Source organism: Rana temporaria, chromosome 2, assembly GCF_905171775.1.
Source record: "Rana temporaria chromosome 2, aRanTem1.1, whole genome shotgun sequence".
In the NCBI taxonomy this organism is placed as follows: domain Eukaryota; kingdom Metazoa; phylum Chordata; class Amphibia; order Anura; family Ranidae; genus Rana; species Rana temporaria.
This window is the reverse complement of record NC_053490.1, coordinates 120,858,013-120,875,120: the sequence shown is the minus strand read 5'-3', so window position 1 is coordinate 120,875,120 and position 17,108 is coordinate 120,858,013. Positions and strand designations below refer to the sequence as shown.

Below are 17,108 nucleotides of genomic sequence, written 5' to 3'. Positions count from 1 at the left end.
TTTTGGCAAATATTGTTCATTCTGAGTCTTAGGCCCCATACACACGATAGAATTTATCCGCGAATACGGTCCAGCGGACCGTTTCCGCGGATAAATCCTCTCGAGGATTTCGGCGGATTTTCATGCGATGGAGTGTACACACCATCGCATTGAAATCCGCGCCGAAATCCTCTGGCGATGACGTGTCACGCCGTCGCCGCGATTATGACGCGGCGACGTGCGCGACGCTGTCATATAAGGAATTCCACGCATGCGTCGAATCATTACGACGCATGCGGGGGATCCCTTCGGACGGATGGATCCGGTGAGTCTGTACAGACCAGCGGATCCATCCGTTGGGATGGACTCCAGCAGATGGATATGTTCTGCATGTCAGCAAATATTCGATCCCAGGGGAGATATATCCGCGGAAACAGATCCGCTGGCGTGTACACACCATAGGATCTATCCGCTGAAACCCATTTGCTGGGATTTATCTGCGGATGGATTCTATGGTGTGTACGGGGCCTGAGGCCTCGTACACACGATAGGTTAACCAGAGGACAACGGCCTGATGGACCGTTTTCATCGGTCAAAACCGATCGTGTGTGGGCCCCATAGGTTATTTAACCATCGATTAAAAAAAAGCCAACTTGCTTTAAATTTAACCAATGGATTCCTAACCGATGGGAAAAAAACGATCGTTAGTAGGCACAACCATCGGTTAAAAATCCACGCATGCTCAGAATCAAGTCGACGCATGCTTGGAAGCATTGAACTTCGTTTTTTTTCAGCACGTCGTTGTGTTTTACGTCACCGCGTTCTGACACGATTGTTTTTTTAACTGATGGTGTGTAGGGGCGACGGACCATCAGTCAGCTCCATCGGTTAACCGACGACAATGGTCCATCAGACCGTTCTCATCGGATGGACTGATCGTGTGTACGAGGCTTCACTTATCACTAGGACTCACTACCTCGTACGCATATGTTTTTCCCATATTCGATTTTTGTTAGGATTGGAATATGTGATAATAAGAGATAAAGAGACTAAAGCTGGCCATAGATGGATCGGGAAGCTGGCTGATAAAAACAAAACAAAAAGAAAAAATTGATTCCCCCAGCCACACACTTGAGGTGGCTGGAGGAATTCTTCTTTCTGAACTATTGTATTCTGACAACAGAACTCCTCCGTTGTCAGAATACACTGATCAGCTCTAAACAGATTCACAAATCGTAAAACTGGGGCCTTTCACTTCTGCAGAACGCACGGTGTCATGCGGGGTCCCTCAGGGATCCCCTTTGTCGCCTGTTCTGTTCAATATCTATCTCCGTCCTCTTTTTGAAATCATCAGTAATCAGGAGCTACTTTACCACTCTTATGCAGATGACACACAACTGTATTTTCGCATCTGCAACAATAAGGATCATTATCTCGGACTAGAGAAATGCCTTACTATGATAGAAAACTGGATGACGAAGAGTTATCTTAAACTCAACGGCTCAAAAACAGAACTTCTCCTGTTTCACGCCAACCGGAAAAATCATCCAGTAACAACATGGACACCCCCGCCCATTCTGGGTAAAACTATCACCCCCAGCACCAAAGTCATAAGTCTCTGAGTCATTTTCGACACCAACATGACAATGGATGCACAAATAGGGTCAGTGGTCAGTGGATCGCACCATCTGCTGCGTCTTCTACGCAGACTCACCCCCTTTATCCCAAAAGAAGACATAGCAGTCGTAGTGGGTACAATTATCAACTCCAGACTTGACTATGCAAATGCCCTTTAGCTCGGACTCCCCAAATACCAAATCACTCGTCTGCAAGTCATTCAAAATACGGCCGGCGACTAGTGACTGGGAAAAAAACCATGGGAATCCATCTCACCTTCTCTGAGATCCCTTCATTGGCTCCCAGTAAAAGACAGAATCACTTTCAAAGCACTCTGCTTAACGCATACCGTATTTTTCGCCTTATAAGACACACTTTTTCTTCCCCAAAACTGGGGGGGGAAAGTTGGTGCGTCTTATAAGACGAAGATACCATTTTTTTACTCACCGATCCGACCGATCCGATCCGCGGAGCGCACCGCCGCCGCGGTCTTAGGAAAGGCCGCGGCTTTGGCCTAGCTCCGGAGCGGTCGGCCATCTTGGTACACCCGGCGGCGGCGGTGCGCGCTGAGCAGAGTAGAGGGCTCGCGTGGGGGCTCCTACCAGAGCGATCTGCAACAGTGAGTTGGGGGCAATGTTACTGGCTGGCTATGTGGGGGCAATGTTACTGGCTGGCATGTGGGGGCAATGTTACTGGCTGGCTATGTGGGGGCAATGTTACTGGCTAACATGTGGGGGCAATGTTACTGGCTGGCTATGTGGGGGCAATGTTACTGGCTGGCATGTGGGGGCAATGTTACTGGCTAACATGTGGGGGCAATGTTACTGGCTAACATGTGGGGGCAATGTTACTGGCTGGCTATGTGGGGGCAATGTTACTGTCTAACATGTGGGGGCAATGTTACTGGCTGGCTATGTGGGGGCAATGTTACTGGCTAACATGTGGGGGCAATGTTACTGGCTAACATGTGGGGGCAATGTTACTGGCTACTATGTGGGGGCAATGTTACTGGCTATTATGTGGGGGCAATGTTACTGGCTACTATGTGGGGGCAATGTTACTGGCTATTATGTGGGGGCAATGTTACTGGCTATTATGTGGGGGCAATGTTACTGGCTACTATGTGGGGGCAATGTTATTGGCTACTATGTGGGGGCAATGTTACTGGCTATTATGTGGGGGAAATGTTACTGGCTATTATGTGGGGGCAATGTTACTGGCTACTATGTGGGGGCAATGTTACTGGCTACTATGTGGGGGCAATGTTACTGGCAATTATGTGGGGGCAATGTTACTGGCTAATATTATGTGGGGGCAATGTTACTGGCTAATATTATGTGGGGGCAATGTTACTGGCTAATATTATGTGGGGGCAATGTTACTGGCTATTACTATGTGGGGGCAATGTTACTGGCTATTACTATGTGGGGGCAATGTTACTGGCTATTACTATGTGGGGGCAATGTTACTGGCTATTACTAATGTGGGAGTGGTGTGATGGTGATGACGAGTGGGGGGCAAATATTTTACTACAGTATTTGGGTCAAAATCTTTTTTTTTCTAGATTTTCCTCCTTTAAAATTGGGTGCGTCTTATATTCCGGTGCGTCTTATACGGCGAAAAATACGGTAAGTGTATCCAAGGAAACGCCCCCCAATATCTATGCGAGAAAATAAAAGCTCACAAATCCAATCGCGTTCTGCGATCCACCAACCAAAATCTACTCTAGATACCCAAAGCCAGATACAAGTCCAAAGGAGAACGAAGATTCGCAGTCCAAGGACCAAGACTGTGGAACGCTCTACCAACCACCATCCGATTGGAGGTGAACCACTTGGCCTTCAGAAGAAAGATCAAAACCCATCTCTTCTGAGATCAAAAAGTTCACTCAGAGAATGCATACTAAGCGCCCGGGGGCGATTCAGTTTGCATGTGTTGCGCTATATAAGTTTCTCACTCAGCTGTTTTACAGCATTTAATTACTACATCATCACAGAATGTTGGGACCCATTGATTATTATTTGTCTTTTATCTAATCAGATATTTAATAATGGAAATGTGTTGGATGTTGTATATATGGTCACACTAGTCACTGGATGGCTGCACGGGTTTATAGGCATATTGAGTTACTTTTTTGTGCAGTGTAAATTCAGTTTTCTTGTTTTTTATATAATTTCTATGCTATTATAATAAGCAAGGTCGTGTGTGTGTACTGAGAGCAGGCCGCACCAGGCATACATTCACTGAACCGGACTAAACAGGAGGCCTTGGCTGCATCTGCAGTGCACTTGTTATCTCTCCTTAGCAGGGGTGTCCAAACTATGGCCCTCCAGTTGTTCCGAGACTACAATTCCTATCATGCCTAGTCGTGTCTGTGAATGTCAGCGTTTTACAATGCCTCATGGGAAGTGTAGTTCCGCAACAGTTGGAGGGCTGTAGTTAGGACAGAGTAATCAAAAATTTGGAATCAGAGTAAGTTCAGTAGCTTACCTTCGGTGAAGACTCGATCCACATTTAACCCATAGGTGGCGCATGTCTCATAGTACATACATCGCCTCATGTCATTGCACAGACCTCTGGCTCGCACATCTTCAATCACCCTGGGGTTGTTGGAGCTGATTTTATCTGCAAAGAGTAACACTTAGAAAAGTGAAAAGGAATGTGATACAGCAGATTAGATAAATATCAGTTATTTGCCTGCCCTGTAACCTGTCGCCATGCTGCTGTCATTTCACACATATACTCTATGGAAAAAACAAGGAGAGACACAAAACTGTTTTTTTTTTTTCTTTAAAGACAGTTACAGCGATACATTTCTTTACAGACAGTTACCAAATAGTAGCACACATGAGATGATGATTCTTCTGGCTTGTGTATGATAATCCCCATGTTTATGGGCAGCAGTAGACTGCACCCTGCAGCCAAGGCTGGGGCAATATCAATGAGCCATGTCAGATATGTTCCAACTTTATCATTATTAATAAAGCACATATACAACCAAAACCTTTACAGACAGCAAATTTATATAGCAGGGACACATACCGCAAAAAGAATATGAATTAAGATTCTGGAAATTCCCCATTCTATTCAACATTAAAGAAAAAAGTTTTTGACTTTACATACAGACAGGTCCGGTGCATGGATTTTTGTCTACACAGGCATTATTTTAGACCCAGTGGCATCATCAGTGGATCTCTGTGCATTTCTATGCATTACAGGCAGATCATGACTAATGGGAGGAGCCAGCAGGGTGCCGCACACAGCTACCTAAAGCTGAACTCCATCCTTACTTTCATTCCTGCACAGTTGTACAGGCTGTTCTAGCTTGCTCTGATTTCACTGCACACTGTGAGCATTTCAGTAAGTCATAGACCCCACCTTATTTCTAGCTAGAGGACATCTAGGATGATCCAAACCTCCCAACATTTTGAGACAAGTATACCTATTTGCAAAGTATTTAGCCAAAGGACACACACCCCCTGCCACGCCCCTTAAAGGAGACTTTAACAAACAAAAATGCGTGCTTGTTTTACCACTACTATCCCTTTATACTGGCTTGTAAAATGTACAAATGCAGCAATTTAGAAATTGGATGAAATGTTTAGCACTGGGAAACACTTTTTATAAACAGTGAATATGAAATATATATATATATTTATATATATGTATAAATAGTGAAAAATAATGCATTTTATAACTATATAGATCAGACCAAAATGAGGAAGAAAGAAGGACAGAGGGACTTTGTTTCAAATCAGAGACAGTCCCTCGAAATCAGAAATCAGAGACAGTCTCTCGAAATCAGAAATCAGAGACAGTCTCTCGAAATCAGGGACAGTCCCTCAAAATCAGAGACAGTCCCTTGAAATCAGGGACAGTCCCTCAAAATCAGGAACAGTCCCTCAAAATCAGGGACAGTCCATCAAAATCAGGGACAGTCCCTCGAAATCAGAGTCGAAATCAGAGTCCCATTTATTCATTCATTCGATATCAGTTTCTTAAATCATGAAGATGTAGCCTTACATGTTGCCTGGCTCTGAATGCAAATACAGCCTGCCTAGGTACACCCACTCCTCCAGACCCACATCCACCCATCAAGGCATTTTGATATCTGTATAACTCCTCCTAAAAGCCAGCCTACCATTTACATCATGGTTGAGGGCTCTTGAGAGGAGTACTAACCCAGGGTGCTGTGATGTTTTCAGGAACCAGAGTACAGTGCACTGCTGGCCCCTCCCAACAGCCACAATCTGCCTACATTGCATAGGGAAGCAAAGAGACAAAGCAAGGTATGTAATGAAAATGTAAATGGAATGTATTTCAAAAATCCTAGTTTACACCACTGCAGTGCTTCTATGGGCGTTTAAAAAGAATACAGCATGCAGCATTTTTCCACTTGAAGGCAGGGCCGGACTGGCCTACCGGGATACCGGGAAAATTCCCGGTAGGCCGCCTGCTGTCAGTAAAATTAACCAGCTCAGCTGTGGGCCGCGGCCGCACTTTACAATTATACGCCTGCCTGCCCTAGCTGCATTCACTCCAGTGTCATGTCACATCACGTTATGTAAATAAAAAGCAGCGGCGGGCCGGTCGCCGGCGGGTTGCGGCCGCCGTGCTCGCCGCTGCACTTTCCTTCCCGCGCTGTGTGAAGTGTGGACTGGAGCGTGTTTGAGGGAGGGGAGGAGCCGAGCAGGAGAACCGAACGTCCCATCGTCCCGTGCGGCGCCAGCACCGCCCACTATGTTTCTCCTGCAGAGTCACGTGGGAAGGCAGAGCCGCAGAGGGGATGAAGTGTATGGCGCCGGTCACCCTTGGAGCAGAAGGCAGAAAAGGTAGGTGCGGGGGGGGGGGGGGGTTTGACAATGCAATTGTGAGAGAGATTATACAGCCCAGATTACAATTTGCAGGGGCAGCAAAGGTGACACAGAGAGAGGGGGGTTGTATGGTGCACCCCCTTTCTCTGTCACCTTTGCTGCCCCTGCAAATTGTAATCAGGACTGTATAATCTCTCTCTACCCAGGCCCTGTCACCCAGCCCCTGTCACCCAGCCCCTGTCACCCAGTAGTCTGTCACCCAGCCCCTGTCACCCAGTAGTCTGTCACCCAGCCCCTGTCACCCAGTAGTCTGTCACCCAGCCCCTGTCACCCAGTAGTCTGTCACCCAGCCCCTGTCACCCAGCCTCTGTCACCCAGCCCCTGTCACCCAGTAGTCTGTCACCCAGCCCCTGTCACCCAGTAGTCTGTCACCCAGTCCCCTGTCACCCAGCCCTCTGTCACCCAGCCCTCTGTCACCCAGCCCCTGTCACCCAGCCCTCTGTCACCCAGCCCCTGTCACCCAGTAGTCTGTCACCCAGCCCCTGTCACCCAGTAGTCTGTCACCCAGCCCCTGTCACCCAGTAGTCTGTCACCCAGCCCCTGTCACCCAGTCGTCTGTCACCCAGTCCCCTGTCACCCAGTCATCTGTCACCCAGCCCCTGTCACCCAGTCCCCTGTCACCCAGCCCTCTGTCACCCAGCCCCTGTCACCCAGTAGTCTGTCACCCAGCCCCTGTCACCCAGTAGTCTGTCACCCAGCCCCTGTCACCCAGTAGTCTGTCACCCAGCCCCTGTCACCCAGTAGTCTGTCACCCAGCCCCTGTCACCCAGTAGTCTGTCACCCAGCCCCTGTCACCCAGCCTCTGTCACCCAGTAGTCTGTCACCCAGCCCCTGTCACCCAGTCGTCTGTCACCCAGCCCCTGTCACCCAGTAGTCTGTCACCCAGCCCCTGTCACCCAGTAGTCTGTCACCCAGCCCCTGTCACCCAGTAGTCTATCACCCAGCCCCTGTCACCCAGTCGTCTGTCACCCAGCCCCTGTCACCCAGCCCCTGTCACCCAGTAGTCTGTCACCCAGCCCCTGTCACCCAGTCGTCTGTCACCCAGCCCCTGTCACCCAGCCCCTGTCACCCAGTCGTCTGTCACACAGCCCCTGTCACCCAGCCCCTGTCACCCAGTCGTCTGTCACCCAGCCCCTGTCACCCAGTCGTCTGTCACCCAGTCCTCTGTCACCCAGTCCCCTGTCACCCAGCCCCCTGTCACCCAGCCCTCTGTCACCCAGTCCCCTGCTTTCACCCAGCCCCTGTCACCCAGTCGTCTGTCACCCAGTCCCTGTCACCCAGCCCCTGTCACCCAGTTCCCTGTCACCCAGCCCTCTGTCACCCAGTCCCCTGTTACCCAGTCCCCTGCTGTCACCCAGTCCTCTGTCACCCAGTCCTCTGTCACCCAGCCTGCTGTCACCCAGCCCTCTGTCACCCAGTCCCCTGCTGTCACCCAGTCCCCTGCTGTCACCCAGTCCCCTGTTACCCAGTCCCCTGCTGTCACCCAGCCCCCTGTCACCCAGCCCCCTGTCACCCAGCCCCCTGTCACCCAGCCCCTTGTCACCCAGCCCCCTGTCACCCAGCCCCCTGTCACCCAGCCCTCTGTCACCCAGTCCCCTGCTTTCACCCAGCCCTCTGTCACCCAGCCCTCTGTCACCCAGTCCCCTGTTACCCAGTCCCCTGCTGTCACCCAGTCACCTGTCACCCAGTCCTCTGTCACCCAGCCTGCTGTCACCCAGCCTGCTGTCACCTAGCCCTCTGTCACCCAGTCCCCTGCTGTCACCCAGTCCCCTGCTGTCACCCAGTCCCCTGTCACCCAGTCCCCTGCTGTCACCCAGTCCCCCGCTGTCACCCAGCCCTCTGTCACCCAGTCCCCTGCTGTCACCCAGCCCTCTGTCACCCAGCCCTCTGTCACCCAGTCCCCTGTTACCCAGTCCCCTGCTGTTACCCAGTCTCCTGTTACCCAGTCCCCTGCTGTCACCCAGCCCTCTGTCACCCAGTCCCCTGTTACCCAGTCCCCTGCTGTCACCCAGTCCCCTGTCACCCAGCCCTCTGTCACCCAGCCTGTTGTCACCCAGTCCCCTGCTACCCAGTCCCCTGCTGTCACCCAGTCCTCTGTCACCCAGTCCCCTAATGTCACCCAGTTCTCTGTCACCCAGTCCCCTGCTGTCACCCAGTCCTCTTACACCCAGCCCTCTGTCACCCAGTTCCCTGTCACCCAGCCCTCTGTCACCCAGTCCCCTGCTGTCACCCAGTCCCCTGCTGTCACCCAGTCCCCTGCTGTCACCCAGTCCTCTGCTGTCACCCTGTCCCCTGCTGTCACCCAGTCCCCTGCTGTCACCCAGTCCCCTGCTGTCACCCAGCCCTCTGTCACCCAGTCCCCTGTTACCCAGTCCCCTGCTGTTACCCAGTCCCCTGTTACCCAGTCCCCTGCTGTCACCCAGCCCTCTGTCACCCAGTCCCCTGTTACCCAGTCCCCTGCTGTCACCCAGTCCCCTGTCACCCAGCCCTCTGTCACCCAGCCTGTTGTCACCCAGTCCCCTGCTACCCAGTCCCCTGCTGTCACCCAGTCCCCTGCTTTCACCCAGTCCTCTGTCACCCAGTCCTCTGTCACCCAGCCCTCTGTCACCCAGTTCCCTGTCACCCAGCCCTCTGTCACCCAGTCCCCTGCTGTCACCCAGTCCCCTGCTGTCACCCAGTCCCCTGCTGTCACCCAGTCCTCTGTCACCCAGTCCTCTGTCACCCAGCCCTCTGTCACCCAGTTCCCTGTCACCCAGCCCTCTGTCACCCAGTCCCCTGCTGTCACCCAGTCCCCTGCTGTCACCCAGTCCCCTGTCACCCAGCCCTCTGTCACCCAGTCCCCTGCTGTCACCCAGTCCCCTGTCACCCAGTCCTCTGCTGTCACCCAGTCCCCTGCTGTCACCCAGTCCCCTGCTGTCACCCAGCCCTCTGTCACCCAGTCCCCTGCTGTCACCCAGCCCTCTGTCACATAGCCCTCTGTCATCCAGTCCCCTGCTGTTACCCAGTCCCCTGCTGTTACCCAGTCCCCTGCTGTCACCCAGTCCCCTGCTGTCACCCAGTCCTCTGTCACCCAGTCCTCTGTCACCCAGTCCCCTGCTGTCGCCAAGTCCTCTGTCACCCAGTCCCCTTGCTGTCGCCAAGTCCTCTGCTGTCAGCCAGTCCCCCTGCTGTCACCCAGTCCAAGTGACACGCTGAATCTGGTGACGGGATGGGTGGCAAGTGACACACTAAATCTGGTGGCAGGGGACGGATGGCAAGTGACATGCTGAATCTGGTGACAAGTGGCAAGTGACATTTCCGAGTGTCTCCGATGCTCTCCGGCGCCCCCCACCTCTGGCCACATGCGGTATTGCATGCAATTGAAGTCAATGCGGAACAAATTATTTTCGTTTCCATGAACTTCAATGGTGAAACTCACTTTGATATGTGAGCACTTTGGATTACGAGCATTCTCCTGGAACGGATTATGCTCGTAATCCGAGGTTCCACTGTGTAATATATATATATATATATATATATATATATATATATATATATCTCCCTAGCCCTATGTGCTTTCATATCTGTCTTATCTTTATATAATACGCTCTTTAAATGTTTCTTTAAAATGTATGGTTTTCTCTTTTATGAACAAAAAAATAATGACGTTATGATGTTGGGCTGGTATAATAATGCTATGGGGCTGGTATGAAATGTTTTCCAGGGCTGGTTTTTACTCCCAGTCCGGCCCTGCTTGAAGGCTTGTGAATCCACCACAAATGCATGCAAATACAGTACAATTAAGTAAAAAATAAAAATGTTAAATAATTTGCAATACAACAAACTTCAAAAAACAAATCACACGCATGTTACCACACATGAAGAAATGAACACGGCTCGCAGGGGTTGTGTTATGAGCAAGCTCGTAGGCTAGGTTCACATTTGTGTGTTGTAGGAACCAGCACACAATTGCATGTGTTCCCGCAATGCACAAAAATGTGCATCTCTTTTTTGCAGGCGCATGCTAGTGACAGTATTTCTGAATGGCACCTTGCTGCGTGTGTTGCTTGTGCATTAAAACACATTAGTACAAATTTAAAAAAAAGGCCAATGCACTTATGAATGTGACATGTGAAATTGCTACATAGAGGTGAATGGAGCCTTAAGCAACCCATAGATGATTTTCTTTCCTTCCAATCGCTTGATTCCCTCCTGCAGCACTATTGTTCTGTCAGTGGCTGGGGGGGAGCCTTCCCGGCTGGTAGAAAACAATGATTATTGCTGGCAGCTATAGATCTCAATCCAGCGATGTTGCATGAGATTCTTGGCTGTTCGGGACTCTCTCTCCTCATTGGCTGAGACAGCAGCGGGCGCCAATGGCTCCTGCTGCTGTCAATCAAGGTCAGTAAACCAATGAGGAGAGAGAAGGGTTGGGGCTGAGCTGCAGCTCTGTGTCTGAATGGACACACAGAGTGGCGGCTTGGCTCAGGTGCCCCCATAGCAAGCTGCTTGCTGTAAGGGCACTTGGCAGGAGGAAAGGGTCAGGAACGCCGGCGAAGGACCCAAGAAGAGGAGGATCTGGGCTGCTCTGTGCAAAACCATTGGACAGAGGAGGTAAGTATGTTTGTTATTTTTAAACAAAAAAAAATAAAATAAGATTTTAATATCACTTTAACTTTAAAAACATCTATAAAAATGAGAGATGCAAGAATGTGTGCTTTGTTGAATGCATCTACATTCCTAAATTATTTGATAAAGTACCAATAAAGTATACAGTGAGGAATGATTAGTGTACAGGTCATAAAATGGTGATAATGATTAGCATTATAAAATTTGTGGTAAAGCTTGCAAAATTGTGCTGCCTGTTAGGAAATGCGTGTCAGAGTATTATAAAACCATCTAGATAAATGACACCCCATTAGGAAAGATGAATGTTTTCATGGTATACTTTGCTGTTGAAAAAATGATTGGCTAAAGGCTATGTATTTATATAATCTACTGGTTCTTCACAATCGTTTGGAGAAGTGGATATAAACTTCTATTGTTAAAAGATCATCCTGTATATCAACCATCAGAACATGTTAAGTAATATCAAATGCAATTTTACCATATAAATAAGGCTTACCTTGAGTTCCCACCAATGCCACAGCAATGTCCGACACGTTACGATAGTTTGCCAGGAGAGCATAATACTGGAATATGTCCTGAAAACTTGCCTCATTCTCCAGGCTGAACACGAAGATGACGCCATCCACCCAGTTGGAAAACTAAAAGGCAAGAGGAGGTTCAATCAATACACAATCTGTCACTGGGAATTATTGGTTCAGGTTTAAACCATTCTCACCTTCTCTAGGGAATCATAAGGATGTTTTCTCAGCCTGACCTCTACTCAGTTGAGCCCAGATTGCCAGAAGGGGGAAGCTAGGATCGCTTTTCCTTATTGGCAAAATAACATTAACTTGATCTTGAATCCTTCTGTACATGCACACTGCGCTCAGAACTTTGGGTTGAGGCGCTGGGGTTGATTTACTAAAGAAAAATAGACTGTGCACTTTGCAAAGTTCAGTTGCACTCTGCATGTGCAGTTTCTCCAGAGCTTAGTAAATGAGCAGAAGCTCTGTTGACTTCCATCACCCTATCATGTGCAAGCAAAATGCTGTTTTTTTTTTTTTTTTCCCTTGCACATGATTGGGTATTTTTTGCAAATGAAGCTTTACCCCATTTACTAGTTCTGGAAAAGTGCACAGTCTATTTGCATTTTTTTAATTTTCTAACGTGAATAAAGAAGAATGCAGTGGTGTTTTAGTTTCCTCTTTAGTTTTCGCCTGTTATAAGAAGTGATAAATAGTGAAGATGTATTTCAAATAAAATGCCCACCATAAAAGTAAAATAAATAAATAATGCATTTGGATGTAGGACTTTGACATGACTGCTGCCATATTGGAAGGGTTTTGTAGTAATGGAGGTGATGGGTTTATATTAACATCTCAATGTTTGGCTTCCTGCTAGTACTACCCCTCAGTCCGGAACTGTGCACCCACTTCTCCTTCACCGGGGGACACAAACAATGTGCACAGCATTTCCAGAAGCCAAAAGGCTGATTTCCTGACTATAGAGGCATAGGGGTGGATTTACTACAGGCAAATAGACTGTGCACTTTTCAAGAGCAATTGATCCAGAGCTTAGTAAATGAGGGGAAGCTCAGCTGACTTCCATCATCCATTCACGTGTAAGCAAAAATGCAATTTATTTTTATTTTCCTTGCATGTGATTGGGTAGTCTTTGCAAACTGAAGCTTAATCACATTTACTAGGCTCTGGAGTAACTGCACTTGCGAAGTGTACAGTCTATTTGGTTTTAGTATATCCACCCAATAGCTACATAGCTGTCAATTCTGCAAGCAAACTCTGAAGACATCCATGTTTGAGGGTCTGCTTCCAGCTCTTCCAGTGGTTAAAGCAGATCTTTTGAGTCTCTGATAGATAATCATCATCTATAGGTTGCACTGCGCCACCTGATATGATGTAGGCTCCTGGACCGTGTCACTCGCTGATCAAAAGGTGAAAAGTACAAGGTGGTTTAGTTGACGTGGGGAGGGGTGTTTACTGTGCATTACCTCAATACATGGTACCACACAGCACTCTGTGTGGTATGGTGCTTTGTGGTGCGGTTTTATTTAGAATGGCACCGATAGTTCACAAGTAAGTGCCAACTGGCCTGCACCTGGGAATGGGAGGGTGGATGATGCAGGGTGTGTGCTAATGAAGTCAGCTGGTCAACTCCTTCCTATGTCATGACCTAAAGTCTGATCAGGAAGAAGACATTACTAATGGAAACGTCTGGAAACATGGATTTTATGGAAAGCTTTGATATTGCTATAGAATACAAGAATGCTATATTGGTGCGTAGGAGAGCTGGAATTTAGAGGAAAAAAAAGGTGAACTTATCCTTTAAGCAAATCACTCTATGGGCTAGATTCACATAGATCAGCGGATCTTTAGATCCGCGTGATCTATGTGATTTAAGATCCGCTGCCGCAAGTTTGAGAGGCAAGTGGGTGATTCACAAACCACTTACCTCCAAACTTGCAGCGGCGGATCGTAAAACCCCCGGCGGAATTCAAATTCCGCTGCTAGGGGGAGTGTACTATTTAAATCAGGCGCGTTCCCGCGCCGATTTAAATGCGCATGCGCCGTCCGCGAAATTTCCCGGTGTGCATTGCTCCCACTGACGTCGCTAAGACGTCAGTGGTTTCGACGCTTACGTAAATGACGTCCATCCGTATTCGAGAACGACTTGCGCAAACGACGTAAAAAAAAACAAAATCGACGCGGGAACAACGGCTATACTTAACATTGGCTGCGCCTCATAGAAGCAGGGGTAAGTATACGCCGGGAAAACCGCTACGGAAACGTCGTAACAACACTGCGTCGGGTCCGCGTACGTTCGCGAACTTGCGTATCTCGCTGATTTACATATTTCTCAGCGTAAATCAGCAAGAACGCCCCCCGCGCCATTTTTAAATTGCAGGTAAGATCCGACGGTGTAACACAGTTACACCTGTCGGATCTTAGGCATATCTATGCGTAACTGATTCTATGAATCAGGCGCATAGATATGACCAGCCTTACTCTGAGATACGACAGTGTATCAGGAGATACACCATCGTATCTCTCTCTGAATCTGGCCCTATATCTATATATTTATCTCTCTCTCTCTTTATTTCTCTCTATCTCTCTCATCCATATATATATCTATATAATTCTATAGATAAGATATAAGGTAATATAGCACTGAGCTCCCTAAAGTGGACAATCTATAAAACTCAATGCTTAATATAAAAGTTTGATAATGCAAGTTTTTTATAATGTGAACACCATAAAAAAAAAACTAAAAATTTAGATAAAATGTAATTATCGCTCACTAAAAATCCACTATACTTTTCTTTTATTTGAAACCACTGCAGACAACATTATTATTATGTTTGATTAAGGACATTTTTACTTGGGTTTTCTCTTTAGATACAGATACGTTGTTGGATTTAGTTCGCTTTAAAGTAGTATTTTTTATTTATTTTTATAAGGTAAGGAAGGGTTTTAAGTTAACCCCTATCGTTTTTTTTGTCACTTGTGCTTCACTAGGGAGATTTACATTCACATCCTGCCCCATATCGAAAACAGGAAGTGATAGGAAATCCCACCAAAGTGTTCTTACCAGGGTCACCACAAATAATGTCCCCCTTAAAAGATTCCAACTCTATTCCTCTTCTGGTGACAACCCACAATTCTGAATTTCCTTTTACTTTCAGTGATAATGGTGAACATTAAAAATAAGAAGTGTGAATGTCCCAAACAGGGGCAAAGACAGCAATAAAAACCTGACAGATGTTCTAATCCCTTCCCACTCTATCCAAAACTAAAAATAAAGATTATTTTGATGTATACTTTAAGGTGGAGTTACAATCACAACCTTTTTTGTTTTGAATAGAGTGGGGAAAGATTAGTAGCTCCACCTGGCTTTTATTGCAGACTGCAAGAGAAAGTGAATGGAATTTCCTAAGTCAGGACAAAGAGCAATAGAAAATGCATAGTTTTAAACAAAACATGCATTGCTGGAACTTCACTTTTCTGATCACCCAGTCTAAGAAGTTGTGCAATTTACCTAAAATCAACACTGCAACTATTAAAGTGATTGCAAGGGCCCTTTCACATGTACGGACCGTATGTCCGCATTTTCATCCGTCCGTTGCGGATGAAAACGGGACATACATGGGTCCCTATGTGATTACGGGTGTCAGCGGATGACCATCCGCTGACACCCGTAATTGTCCGCCTCCGCAGAAATCCTATTTTTCTTCCATCTGCCGGATCGGATGAACACGGACATACAGTCCGTGTTCATCCGATCCCCCATAGGGGAGAGCGGAGGAAAGACAGGGCGGTCCGTGCACAGTGTGCGGGGTTCGCCCTGTCAGCTGCCAGCTCAGCGAGATTTTACGGAGGATCCCCGCTGAGCTTTTGCGGACACACGGAGGCGGATCATTACTGATCCGCCTGTGTGAAAGGGCCCTAAAGGTTCAAATATATATTTTTTTTAAATTACAAACATGTCATACTAACCTCCGCTGTGCAGCTGGATTTGCACAGAGTGGCCCCGATCCATGTCTTCTGGGGTCCCTCAGCGGCTGTCTCGTCTCCTCCCTGCATCAGATAACCCCCTCTGGGAAGCGCTTTTCTAAGGGGGTTACCTTGCGGGCACGCTTCCGGGTCCAGCATTTGCGTCCATAGACACAAATGCCGGACTCGGCCCCGCCCCCCGGCACCCGCGTTATTGGATTTAATTGACAGCAGTGGGAGCCAATGGCTGCATTGCTATCAATCTATTCAATGAAGAGCCGAGAAGACCTGGCCAAGATCAAGCGCGTTCTCGACGCAGGACTTTGGAGGGCTCAGGTAAGTAAACGGGGGGGGGGGGGTGACAATTATTAATAAGGTGAAAAAACGGGAAGGTTTACAACCCCTTTAAGGCTGAACACACTGTTCTATGAAACAGCACAGGGCTACCACTCATTCTAAATGACACCCCCACATGTAAAATCACAGTGCGTGTGCATGACTTTAGTACAACAGATGTCCTACTCCACTTAACTTACCACCTTCCCAAAAAACCTTAGTATCCCCCCCAACCTCTGCCCATTAAATTGAGACCACACCATTGCTTGTTGGGGAAAAATAGGCCGTAGCAGCCTGATTTATTAAACATAATAGATTTTAACACAAACTAAGCAAGAACATCTGCTAACTTAAACTACCTGAAGTTGGTCCCCGCAGGCAAAGCCTCTATCCTTCCGTAAACTATATATATATATATAAACATATATATATATGCCCTTTTTGATGCACTCCGGTCTTCGGATTCCTCTGCAGGCCTCAAGCCGAACAGGCTCAAAGGCGTCTCACGACCGTAGTGCTCCATACTCCATTCTTCCAGCTAACCTCCGTTAACTGGCATCACCCTCATCATCGCCTGTCACCGACAGGTCATTAATTCCATTCTCAAAGTCTATTCCTTACCCGCAGGGACCAACCAACGCCACCAGCACCCAAAGGTAAAACCTTACCCTTGGGTGCCCCTCCACACCCTAATGGCCCTCTGGATCCCATCCTGTAACCCCAACACCCACATGTCGATCCCAACTGGGCTAAGGTGGACCCCGTCTCCTCGCAGATACCTCCAGGTCTCTTCCTCTAATTCCATGTGGCGTACCACCAACCCCCCGTTCCTCACCACAAACTTGCCCACATCCCTATTGATTTTTCTCCGGGCCCTGTTGATTCCCGCTACAGACCTAGCCATACGCCATGCCGTCCGAGCCACGATGTCGGACCACACAACGATCATATCCGGAAAGGCCATCCGAAGTCTCAAGATATCAAACTTGATATCCCGAGTGATGTCCATCATTGCCCTGACCCCTAGGTCGTTGCCCCCCACGTGCAAGAGTAAGACGTCGGGGGGCCTGTCCAGCCGCGCAAAACGATGCACTTCCGGGACAACCCTGCCCCAGAGCATTCCCGGAATCCCTAACCAGTGCACGCTTGCCTCTTCCCTCGGGAAACCCAACTGCCGACCGCTATGTCTAAGCTCAGCCCGTTTTGC

General features: G+C 48.2%; 1 protein-coding gene across 2 annotated transcripts in view; it reads right to left on the bottom strand.

The window, feature by feature from the left end:
- AGAP2 (ArfGAP with GTPase domain, ankyrin repeat and PH domain 2) overlaps positions 1–17,108 on the bottom strand; it is a 319,347-nt gene that overhangs the window by 91,358 nt on the left and 210,881 nt on the right. For both annotated transcript variants that reach the window (XM_040340872.1, XM_040340873.1), the window contains exons 5-6: positions 11,575–11,716; positions 4,087–4,221 (exon numbers count right to left, since the gene is read on the bottom strand). In XM_040340872.1, coding sequence (XP_040196806.1) covers positions 4,087–4,221; positions 11,575–11,716 — 277 coding nt within the window. The remainder of the gene's footprint in view (positions 1–4,086; positions 4,222–11,574; positions 11,717–17,108) is intronic.